This window comes from Colletotrichum graminicola (genome assembly GCF_000149035.1).
Source record: "Colletotrichum graminicola M1.001 genomic scaffold supercont1.54, whole genome shotgun sequence".
Classification (NCBI taxonomy): domain Eukaryota; kingdom Fungi; phylum Ascomycota; class Sordariomycetes; order Glomerellales; family Glomerellaceae; genus Colletotrichum; species Colletotrichum graminicola.
Window position 1 is genome coordinate 227346 of NW_007361058.1, and position 13106 is coordinate 240451.

Sequence of the window (13106 nt, forward strand, 5' to 3'; positions counted from 1 at the left end):
TTTGTGATACCCAGTATGACAGCTTAGCACAGCTCCTGGGCAGCCAGCAAAACAAACAAGTGACAGGATGGGTTGGGTCTTGGACCAAACACTGGCATAAGACAAGGCAATGGAAGATCCGGGGCAGGGTTTCTTAGCTTCTGGGCTTTGCGGCGGCACCTTTCCACGGGTCCTGTTTCACTGACATTGCCCCCAGACTTTGAGGTCGTTGGTACAAAAGAAAAGTGAAATTGAAAATATCAAAGCTGCCCGGGGTAGGTAGTCAAGAAGGCATTGGAACATTGTTTATGCAGCAATTTTCATTGGCTAGCTTGCTTGAAGAAACGGGTTGTTGAGAATGACGGACAGCCACTCGCTTGGCAAACATTCCCGCCCCGTATCGGCAGTCAACGGCACGGACCACTATTATGAGGGAGCAATAAACATTGGCTTGTAAAGCTGTCGTCTAGCATCCGCAAGCACCCCTATTATCGCGAGACCGTGGCCTTGCTATTCAAAGTTTGATTTCTAACATCTCGACCTATGATGCTCCGCCTCAGGCGGTGGCAGCGGCAAGCGACGTACGATAACCAAGATTTTGAGATCACGACTGAAAATAACTAACAACGACCCACGAGAGGCCATCATTTTGATCATATGACGACATCCGATATCATGTTCTCTGACCGATGAAACACTGGAACCCAGTGCCTTACCCGACATGACGTTAACTTGATGAAGCCCTTATCCGACAGTGTGACAATTCCCCTCAACCTGAATGGCTCATGCCCAATTTCAAGCGTCTGAGCTTGACCCCCTCATCCGCACCGCCAAAAGCCCCAACTTAGTTCGCAGTAGTGTCCAGGGACCCCGTTTCCGAAACGATAGGAAACCTGGTTTTTGAACGGAACCCCCCATCCGCTGCCATTGGGCACAGGTACTCCCGCCCGATTCCCGTTGCGGGTCCGACGTTTCGACACCCATTATTGTGACAAGCAGGGTAGCACGGCGCTTGAAGCTGAAAAATGGAAGAAATGGTCCTCCTTTTCGGAGATGTTATTGATCGCAGTTTGGATGGCAGAAGTGCAGGGGATGTTCTCCGACTGCTAGAAATTTGCGGGTGTATTGTTTACTTCTTAATTGTACCCGTCTTCGTGCATGTCCACCATCTCGAATGTCACCTCTCGCCACCAATATCATATCTCTACCACAATGTCGAACGGAGGCTACTCATCTATCACCGAGACGAAGGGTATCTTGGAGCTCGTTCTCAGTCATGTGCAGATCCCAGCCGAGGCCGAGCGAATCGCAAGGGATGCGCAATTCTCAGCATCTCGCGACTTGCCTTACTTCCCGATCCCGTTCAAGGAGACGGAATTGGCCTCAGCTTTAAAGGCCATCGAAGGTGGTGTAGCCGCCGCACTTGCGACTACAAAGGATGAGAGCATCAGGAATAACAAAATTTCCGTAAATTTGGAGAAGAGTACCGCGTTCTTGTTTCAAGCTTATTTAGCAACCGTTGGTGGTTATGGCAAGTTGGATCACGAGGTGAAGCAGTTTTTGAAGGGTGAGCTCAACATTCTGGATTGGATCTCCAACTGGAATAATCATAAGATGAATCAACTAAACATTATACAGATACGGATCTGCTTCAGGCCCAATCGGATCCTTATCGTCGCATGTCTGCCAACTTGTATGAAACGAAAAGACCAGGTGAATACTATCACATTCATGGGTCTCTGGAAGCATCCGTCACGCTCCGCATGATTGGACTTGAGTCTTTCCGGCCAGATTTGAAATCCCACGAGGCAATAGTAGAGACAATACAGTCTCATGTCAAGAACTTCACAGTCGATGAGCTGGAGCGTATGAATGCAGATAATCGCCAGGCGGGAGTCCCTGTTCTCAAGCATGATAATTTCATCAAGACGCATCATGTAAGTCACAACTCGTATTCACTTATTAATGGAATTAGCCGTTGCTGAGTTGTTGATAATTTATAGGGCTCGACGAATCTCAAACTGCCGCCGTGGAGTGTGGATGCTCTGGAGGACTCGACACCACCAGCACCTCTCCCGGTCACATCAGATCGCAGAATTCTGTCTGGAGTCAAGGTGCTTGAACTATGTCGCATCATCGCCGGGCCGGTGATAGGACGTATCCTGGCCGAGTACGGCGCCGATGTTTTGAAGATCACGAGCCCGAACCTCAGCGATGTCCCCTTCTTTCAGGTCGACGGTAACATGGGCAAGCACGCTGCGGATCTCGACCTTAAGACTGAGGAAGGAAGACGACAGTTTGAGGAGCTTTTGGCTGAAGCTGATGTCGTTCTTGACGGTTATAGACCTGGAGCGCTAGAGAAGCTTGGCTATGGTGCAACAGCGCTGACAAATCTGGCCAAAGAACGCGGCAAAGGCTTTGTTTACGTCAACGAGAATTGCTTTGGCTATCAGGGAGAGTGGTCGCATCGCCCCGGATGGCAGCAAATCGCCGATTGTGTAAGCATGGATTATTTGTTTTAGTTTGAATGGCGACTAATTTGGGGATAGGTTAGTGGAGTAGCATGGGAGCAAGGTCGTTTCATGGGTCTTGATGAGCCAGTTGTGCCCCCATTCCCAATTTCTGACTATGGGACGGGATGCATGGGCGCCATCGCTGCCCTGACTGGCCTCTATAACAGAGCGACCCAGGGCGGATCTTGGCACGGAAAAGCATCCCTCCTGCAATATGACCTATTCCTCATCAAGGCCGGGCAATACCCAGAGGATGTCAAGGATGAACTTCGGAAGCTAGCAGGCGATGACTTCCTTTCTCTGAGGCACAGCCACAGCGTCGACCAGATCTCGGGAACGACCCTGAAAGCTATGAAGCGTTACGCACCGGCGTTATTCAGCTCACCAGGTATTCGGGAGAAATGGTATTCGAAGGGATACAGGGCCGAGGTGGAGGTCGTCGGGCCCGTAGTAGATATAAAAGGTGTTGATATTGGGTTCAAACGGGCTAGTAGGCCCAATGGCACAGACGAAGCGAGCTGGGATTTCGGGCCAGAAGAGGATCGCCGTATCTCTTACTCAAACGGGGGTTCCAAAGCTTGATAAATGGCCTAGAAAAGAATTCCAAAATAGATTATACATCACTTTCTCTTTATATCACGGAATACAAAGCTTAGTTAACCACAATCGGCGCAGCAGGCGTGGGCTTTTTCATCCCAACTTTGGTCTCACGCGCTGCTGAGAAGGGAGATCCCTGGATACCACGACTGCTATTGAAGTACAAAAGTATTCAACATGATCCGAATTCGCTCCAAAATAGGGGTGAGAGCCTCCACTTTTGTAATTTTGACACCTGTGTCCTCAGAGTCACCCACAACAGTTGGGTCCTATGTGATCACAAATTTCAGCCAGTTGCCAAACTGACACTTTGCGCATGACGACGAAAAACAAGGCTTCCAAAGTGCGGGGTTCCCATAGAGCGAGCCATGATGTTTTGGCGGTCTGGCGCAGGCTGGGATGCTGTGTGCGTGCGTGTCAAAGTGTGCACGTCTGTGGCATCGGCAGATTGCTCTGCCCTGCATCGGATCACCTCCCCTGTATCCGAAATGAGAAACTCTAATCAGGCTGGCAACCCCCTCCCGGACCCGAGGATGCTTCCGGCACTGCAAGGGCCGGCAATAGCCGCTGGACACGTGTAATGACAAAGAACCAACGAGGAAGTAATGCGCCCGCTGAACACAATTGGAATAAGTACTTTCAGTTGTACTGCTTGATGACTGTTATAGTTGAGTGAAGATATCTTACCTCGAACATAATATCGACTCCACAACAAAGCTATCTAACCTCATTCTCAGACGGACCCCGACCTAAGGCTATCTGGACGGACGCAAAACGAACTTGACAGCATGGGCACGATGCAGAAGGAGGATGGCCAGGCCCAGGGCCTTGGGCAGGACTTCACAAAGCAAGTTATCGCGTCTATGGGGGAGGACACAAACCCGAGACTCCGTCAAGTTCTGTCCTCTTTCATCCAGCATATCCACGACTTTGCTCGTGAAGTCGACCTCACTACCGACGAATGGATGACTGGTGTCAACATGATCAACTGGGCCGGTCAAATGAGTAACGACCGACGAAACGAAGGCCAGCTTCTCTGTGATGTCATCGGCCTGGAATCGTGAGTAGTCAGACCATGTCGGGCGCCCCGTATCGGGTAATGGCTAACCGGAATCCTGAGACTCGTTGATGATATTACCAATCGGGTGGCCACGAAGAACGGCGTGCCTGGGACGGCGACAGCCATTTTGGGCCCTTTCTGGCGTGCAGACGCGCCTGTCCGTGCCAATGGCAGCACCATTGTTCTCAAATGCCCCGATGACGGAGAGCTTGCGTTCATGTATGGTCAAGTGACCTGCTCCAACACGGGAAAGCCTCTCGCTAACGCGTCTGTTGATGTTTGGCAAGCATCCACAAACGGCAAGTCTATGCACGGCCTTATTTATTGAATTCATGAGCTGACTGGGATTAGGACTGTACGAGCAGCAAGATGCGGATCAACCGGAACACAACTTGCGCGGAAAGTTCATTACGGATGAGGAGGGCCGTTACGCGTTCTACTGCCTTCGGCCCACTCCGTACCCAGTACTGTTCCTTTTCCCATGTAGCGATGTGCACCTACTGACAACGTCTCGAGGTTCCGGGAGACGGCCCAGCTGGAAAGCTTCTGGACCTACTTCACCGTAATCATTACAGACCAGCCCACATTCACCTCATCGTACGTTGATTTTCGGGACTCTTAGCTTCATTCTATGCTTATCCTAACAACGTTTACAGGTTCAATCAGAAGGATTCAAGTCGGTTACAACACAGATTTTTGACGAAGACTCAGACTACTTGGAGAACGACTCGGTCTTTGCTGTGAAAGATGGGTTGACGGTGAAATTCACTGAGAGGAAGGGCGACCCCAAAGCCGCAAAAGAGCTTGAGTATAACCTTCAGTTGGTTTCTGAGAAGTAAATGGCATGGATTGGACATTTGTCAAAGACATTGTGGCATTAACAAGCGGAATGAGATGATAGAAGAATGATTTGGGTTCTTAATGAAGAAGGAAACCGTTTGTGATGATTGATTGGAAGGAAACTTGGGAGCAATGCTGTTCATTCATTTGGTCTTAGTCAGCTGCTGAGCATGAATCTGAAAACGACGATAGCAAGCGTCTTACGGAGCTATAAGTACTCGGGCGACATCAGCAACATTTTCAATGCCGACCCTATGTCTTGTAGACTAAGTGAAGCGGTTTAATTGTCGTCTCACAAATTTCAAGAAAACATCTCAGGGCCGGGTATCTTGTATGGTTTCCCCCGATTGGTAGGCTGGCCGTTGTCATCGTAGATATCGACAAGTATGCTGGGGTCTGTCGCACTGTAGGCACCCGGGAACTTGACCAGTGACGAAGGCTTTCTCTTACCGTCCCCTTGAACTCGAATCCTACATATTTTGTTAGAATGACATCTACAGAGAACGTGGTTGGAGATTATTCGTCTCACTGTACACATTCCATATAAAACCGAGCTCCGCCAGGGGCATAAGCGCTGTGTAGGGCGAGGATCTCCACTCTCATGAGATACTGGCCGGGCGGCACGCAAGGTGGCATAGTAAAGTTGTACCACCCCCCGTCCGCAATCAGCTCATCAACAGCCCAGACGCCATAGTTCAGGCCCTTTTGCGAGATTTTGAACCAGTCCAGGGCGCCCTTGGGGTTTTGGTTGGCAGAAACAGCGTCGTTGACCTTGGCGAGGTACACCATGATGGGGCCTGGCGAGAGCTTATCAATATGAGCCCACCGGCACGCGAGGGGATCGCCATACCCTTGTGGCTCGCAGCAATTGGTTGATCGACGTTGTCCGCATATAAAGGCCGGTTGATACCACGAGCCCACCAAGCACCAACTCCGGCACCGGCTGGCACCGCGACCACGTATTCATCTTCGTGTCCGATGTTCTTATTGCACGCAAAGTCTGCATCGTTGACGTCCTCTATGGGATCGGTGCTTATGGGCGCGCGGATGCCCTTCAGCCAGCCTTGGTCGGCTCCATTGACGGCTAGCCGCTGAAGGATGGAGTGCGCATTGGCACAGATGATAAAGGGAGCGACTTGGGCGAGAAACTTCATCTTGCGGGAAAAGAATGAGCAGAAGGTGAACGGCGTGGTCGATGAGTGTTAGACACCATGATTGCTTGTATTGATTCCTGGGTATTTGTGTCTGTTGGTATACGGTAGGTATGCTTTAGGGGAGGTGGTCACGTGATATTTATGTGACACACCGCCTCTCTTGGCAGTATCTACCTTACTACTAGTATACTACCTAAAAGTCTGGATTTACTTTATAACTAACTAATATAATAAGTAACTATATTCTGTATTATAATTTATTATATAATCTATAGGATATCCCTCTTATATAATTTAACTAATACTAATTAGTGTATAATTAAATTATAAGATTACTACTATTAAATAAATTAGTAAGGTTTATTTTACTAGGAGTAAAGAGGATTAACTAGCCTATTAGTAAATAATTCTTTATAAATTTAACTATTATTATTATTATAACTTTTTTTAATTCCTTACTTTATCTTAACTAAATCTATATTAATAATAAGTAGAAAAAAAAAAGTAAAAAGCTACTACTAGTAATAGTAAGGCTATTAAGTTAACTAGTAATAAATACCTATAACTTATATTTATATATATACTTACTATCCTTATTATTATATCTCCTATAACCTCTCCTTCTTCTACTTACCTTTATCTACTATATTAATCTATTAATATAAGGTAACTATATTAACTTTAATCTTAATAAGTTAGACCTCTATAAGGTTAGATTATATATAATATATATAATTACTATATAGTTAGACACTAACCTCTATAGCTGCTACCTTCTTACTGCCTTTTAGTTAGATTTTATAGACTAGACTATTACTACCTTTAACGCTATAGGCACTAAGGTACTATTAATATTTTATAACTACCTTATTAATAATAGAGTTTTTATTAATTTAGTAAAAAAAAGGATTACACTTAAATTAGTAAACCTTCTTAACGCTAATTTCTATATATAGACTAGAGAGGATATTACTTTTACTTACTATAAGCAGCTTATCTTTAACTTATAAATAAAGAATCCTAAATTTATTAATAATATTACTAGTTAATATATCTTACTTAAGGAGAGATTAATAATTAATTAGGCCTTATTTACTGCTTTTTTTAATATTATTATAAATAGTAGCTAATATTACTTTATAAAAGTAACTAACTTTATTTACCTTAACTTATTTACTAGTAGTAGATTATTACTAGCTAAAATAGGAGTAAGATAGCCTATTTTTACTTTTATAATAAAATAGGATTAACTAAGTACTTACTAATTTAAACCTAGTACTTAGAGGTAATATAAGTACTTCTTTTATTAACACCTTATTATATAATCTAAGAACCCCTTACCTTACTTATTACCTTACTTATTAATCTTATTATAGCTAGTATAGTAAGTAATTAGGTAGTTAGCTTATTATAATAAATAGAATAAATCCTTAGTAGGATATACTATTTAACTTATTAAGTAACTATAAGCCTACTACTAACCTACTACTTTAAAGCACTATATAGAGATTTTAGTTATAGGGCTATAATAAATTATAATAACGTTAGCTACTATATAAGCCTAACTTTATTTTTATTTTTTCTTTATAACCTTACTTATATTAGCTAACTAACCTTATAAAGCTACTAACTAATAAAATAAAGTATAGTAGTAAGCTATATAATGTTCTTAATCTAAAGTTAAGTATTTTTTAGGATAATTATAATAAGGTTAGGATTAAGTAGTACTAGCTTAGCCTTACCTTCTTAATTATACTAAAAGGTAAGGTATCTTAGTTTTATATTAATTATATTTATAGTAATAGTATTTATAATTTTAATAAGATAGTTAACTAAATTTATAACTACTTTAAGATATAAGAATAAATACAGACTTACCTATTTAAATAGTAAGAAATAACACTTCCTTAAGTTATATATAATAATCCTATAATAACTAAGATCTAAGCCCTTAAGAAGCTTATCTTAAAGCTAGCCCTTATCTAATAGGCTTTCCCCTTATTATACTAAAATAATAAGGTGTTAAGAAGTTAGTTACTAAATACCTACTCTAGGGTTCCTAAGTGTAACCTTTACTTATACACTTTAGCTATAATATTAAAAGGAGTATATAGCTAATTATAGTTATTTATTAGTACTACTATAAGGCGCCTTTACTATAGCTAGTACCTTACTAAATCCTTACCTTTATTACCTAATAATTAATATTAAGTAGACTATACTTACTAAGGCTAAGGCTGTTATTAATAGTTTAGTAATAACTATAGTAGTAGTAATTTTTATAATAATAATAATAATAATAGTAGCTATAATACTAAAAAGTGCTATATTTACTATAAGCCTAGCTACTAGTTAATAAAGTATACTACTAATAAAAAATATAAAGTGTATTAGTAATTTAAAAGTAACTATTATATTAAAAATACTTTACTAACTATATATAACACCTTTCTTACTAGCTATAAAGGCACCTATCTATAAGAAAAAAAAGATAAAGATAGTAATAATAATAAGAATCTTTAGTAGTATCTCTAAGGGGCCTACTTTATTATTAGTAATAATAAAAAATAAGATAATAGTGTATTTTATACCTTAACTATATTCTTTAGAAGCACTAAAGTAAATAGTAAGGCACTTACTACTAGCCTTACTAACTAAGCTATTTATTACTAATTAATAAAAATTAACCCTAATAGTACCTTTACTAAGCTACCTAGTACCTTTCTACTAGATTATTACTTATTAGCTACTTTTTAAGGTATTTTACTAGATATAAGCGTAATAAGTTATTTAACTATAGGCTACTTATAAGCTATTACACTATAGTAAATTTAACTATTTATAACTATTAACACTATAGCTATAAGTAAAGTAAAGATTAGATTTAGTAATAGTAATACTATTACTTTATAAGGCACTATTATAGTAAAGACTCCCTTTAGGTATATTACTTTTTATATAATACCTACTAATATACCTTTTTTACTTTACTTAGCTAATATAGATTAGCTATTAATTTAATTTAATAACCTTATAAATACTCTTTAATAAGGTAAACTTATAGTACTAGTTATATAAAAATAAGGCTACTTATAGATACTACTTAGCCTGCTTAAGTAAAGCCTTATAAGTTATTACCTAACTAATATTAAGCTATACTACCTTTATTAATAGTTTAGCTATTTATTAATTTACTAGCTATATAAGATTCTTTATAAGGCTAGCTATAAGGTTAAAATAAAAGTAATTAAATACTTAATAAAGTACTATTATTATTACTAGATTTATAAGAAGGCTTTTTCTTAATTTTAATTTACTTTATATAATAACTATTTATTTAATTATAAAGTTATTATTAATATTATATACCTTAATAGTAACCTTATACTTTATGTTATTAATACTACTACTACCTTTAATATAGCCTACTTCTTTTATAATATTTTAGTAAAAACTATATAAAAGGCACTTTATTACTACTAAATTAATATTTACTAAGGGCCTCTAGATTAGATTATTACTAATATAAGATAGAACTTTATTTTAACTAAATTTTTATATAAAGCCTATATAATAGGCGTTAAGGTTAAGATTATACCTATTAAAGCCTATTATAGTATTAGAAAGGTTAAAAGATACTATACTATACTTTAATAGATATATAAAATAATTTATAAAAAGTGTCTATTTATTAACTATAAATCTACACTTTAGAGTATAACTAAAGTAATTAATAATACTACTAGCCTAAATAGCCTTATACCTACCTTACTAGTATTTAGCGCCTACCTTTATATAACTACTAACTTTACCCCTTTACTTAAGATAATTTAATATATAACTACTATCTAAAAAATAACTAAGAATCTTTATAAATATAATATAGTATAGTAAATTAATAAGGCTCTTACTACTTATAACAGTCTAAATACCTCTATAATAAAGGATCTGCCCCTAGGTAGTAATATCTACGTCTAGTATAAAAAAAGAGGTTAGTCTAGCCTATATAAATTACTTACTACTTAAGGTAAAGACTTTACTATTAATATTAATAGCCTTTACGTTTTTTAATTTATATTAGTTAAGCTATACTAAGCAGTAAGTAATAAAGAAGGAGGCTTAGCTAAGTAATATCCTTAATTTATCTTAAATAATAATAGTAGTTATAGTAATAAACCTACTAAAAATACTATTATTATTATAACTAACTTAGGGTAGTAGCTACATACTAATAATCTTATTATTATATAACCTTAATAAGCTAGAAAAATCCCTATAAGATACACTTTACTATAAGAGACTAACGTACTTTATACTACCTTCCTCTTAGTAAAGAAAGAAGCCTATTAAACCTTTATAATCTAACTATATAAAAAAGACGTTATTATAGTGCCTAGTAAGCTATTTAAGTAATTAGTAACTACTAAGATTAATAGCCTTATTATATAAGGTGTCTTTAAATTTACTATAATTAACTAACTTTAACCTTATAAGTAAATTCTTAAATTATAAATTATAAATAAGGTAAAAAGCACTAATAAGAAGCCTTATAAGAAATTATAACTAGTTATTTAAGGCTATACTAATAATAGTAAAAAGGCTATTTTTACTTAGTTACCTACTATTTAGTAGGCTAGCTAGTAGCTTATCTTTATACTAGCTTTTTTTTTCTTATTAATAGTAAAGTTATATAGCTATATAATATTATATAGGCCTATATCTAATTTACTTCCTACCTTAACTATACTATTTATACTAAACTTCTAGCCTAAATCTATTATAAGTACCTTAATAATACTATTATAAAGGTTATTAAGCCTTTATATAGAATTACTAAGGTAGGTATATACTAGTAAGCTACTTATAACTATTACTATAAAAAAAATCTCTAGATAGTTTTTACTATATATAACCTTTACTTTTTTTATTATCTAGTAAAAATCTATACTTTATACTTATTAATATATAAATAGATAATACTATTAGCTTAATAGACCTTTTATTTTCTAACTAAGAGAATAAAGAACTAACTAAAATAAAATTTACTATAAAAGATAAGTTATTTCTTACTATTAACTAACTACTTACTTTTAATAATAAGATTATTATATATATATTTACTATAAACACTTTTATTATATTTTACTAGAAAAAGTAAAAAGTAAAGCTATAATTAATTAATATAAAGTTACTTATAGCCTACTAAGATTTTATTTAGTAATAGGTATAAGAAGTATATATTACTTCTATTTACTAGTCTAAAGCGTACTATAATCTTTTTATTATAGCCTAATATAAGAAGCTAAATAATAAGGTAATTAAAAACCTTAACTATTAACTATAATAGTAAATAAGCTTACTTAACTATAGTCTATAATTTATCCCTTTAGATCTTATATTAGCTAAGCTATTTATATTTATAAATAGATTATTTACTAATATTTATAATATAACTTTATAGTTAGGATTTATTATCCTTTTTATAAATAAAAAAGTTAATAATAACTAAGCTAAGTTTTCTTTTTATAGTAACGCTTTTTATTTCTTATTTATAAAGTCTAAATAAGTTACTTAAAGCGTCCTTATATCTAAAGTATATAAGATAGTTATAGGCGTTAATATAGCTTATACCCTATTTATAACTATTATAATAATTATAAAGAAGCTTAATATCTTATTAATCCTAACTATTATATATATAGACTTATATTTACTTTATAAATACCTAGTTAAGCTAAGAACTATAAAAAAGAAGCGTCTTATAATTAATATTATATTACTAAGATAGTCTTATAAGTAATATAAGCTTTATAAAGTCTAATAAATTACTAAATCTAATAATCTAGCTAATAGATTTATAAAGGTATCCTTAAATTAAGCACTTAAGGGCCTAGTTATAAATAATAAAGATAAGATATATATAAAAAGTTAGGTTATATAAGTATAATAAATTATAATATATATATAGTAAAAAATAAATTATAAGTTATATAACTAACTAAACTATAATAGTAGTAATTAAATTTAACTAATATAAAATATATATCTCTAATAGCTATAGCTAAAAAGAAACGCCTTTAAATAAGTTAGTATAAGCTTATACTATTTATAAAAAAAAATAAAAGATATAAAAATATATAGTATATAACTATAAGAAGTATAATACTTTTAGAGTTTTAATTTTTATTACGTTTTTAGGCCTTTTAAAGGTAATCTAGATAGCTAGGGCACTAGTAACTTTTACTATAAAAGAAAAGTTACTAGTGTTAGTATATAGTAGGTATACTTTAGGGGAGGTAGTTATATAATATTTATATAACATACTGCCTCCCTTAGTAGTATCTACCTTACTACTAGTATACTACCTAAAAGTCTAGATTTACTTTATAACTAACTAATATAATAAGTAACTATATTCTATATTATAATTTGTTACGTGATCTACAGGATATCCCTCTTACGTGATTTAACTAACAGTGTCTGTATTTAGGTGCCTTGAGATCTCCTTTGTCCTAAGAACTCAAAATGCACAATATTGGGCAATAAGTTGATGGAGCAAACCACGCCGCAGCCCTCCCTAGTTGGTTCATGTGATGTTGGGCCTCTGGGGTTTACGGGGGCGAGTAGGGATGCGACCATTGACGGCGGAAAGGATTGCAGTTTCTGGAACCGCGGGGCCTTCTTGGAGCTTGGCAATGAGAAGATCAAATCAATACCTTGAAGTAGTTGAATCAGTTTTCACTGCCGCCAAGGGAGTGGGAATTCAGCAGTCACTTTACTAGTCTCAACCTCGCCGGACACTCCGCCATCTTGCTGTTAGTGCGGCCGAAATACGCCTCATGCATTTGCTTTCGGCACATGACAAATGTCTGCAGTGCTTGCTCCCTGTACGTTTTTCCCGCTCCACAACTCACCGCATCCGGTTTGTTTGGGACGCACAGAGCGATGTTTGTCATGGCGTTT

At 36.5% G+C, this 13106-nt stretch overlaps 3 protein-coding genes across 3 annotated transcripts; 2 read left to right on the forward strand and 1 right to left on the reverse strand.

Annotated features, from left to right (window-relative positions):
• Positions 1–1191: 1191 nt before the first annotated feature.
• On the forward strand, positions 1192–3074 carry GLRG_09969 (CoA-transferase family III; the record flags this gene model as incomplete). The annotated part of the gene is made up of 4 exons (XM_008100654.1): positions 1192–1546; positions 1618–1916; positions 1983–2477; positions 2529–3074. 4 exons carry the CDS (start codon positions 1192–1194, stop codon positions 3072–3074), a joined length of 1695 nt encoding a protein of 564 aa, XP_008098845.1.
• An 803-nt stretch (positions 3075–3877) lies between these two features.
• GLRG_09970 (dioxygenase) lies at positions 3878–4988 on the forward strand (the record flags this gene model as incomplete). The annotated part of the gene is made up of 5 exons (XM_008100655.1): positions 3878–4149; positions 4210–4448; positions 4501–4613; positions 4666–4746; positions 4806–4988. 5 exons carry the CDS (start codon positions 3878–3880, stop codon positions 4986–4988), a joined length of 888 nt encoding a protein of 295 aa, XP_008098846.1.
• Positions 4989–5290: 302 nt separating this feature from the next.
• Positions 5291–6143, reverse strand: GLRG_09971 (glycosyl hydrolase family 61; the record flags this gene model as incomplete). Its single annotated transcript, XM_008100656.1, has 3 exons — positions 5291–5459; positions 5519–5786; positions 5840–6143. The coding sequence occupies 3 exons, from the start codon at positions 6141–6143 to the stop codon at positions 5291–5293; spliced, it is 741 nt and encodes a 246-aa protein (XP_008098847.1).
• Between the last annotated feature and the right edge of the window lie 6963 nt (positions 6144–13106).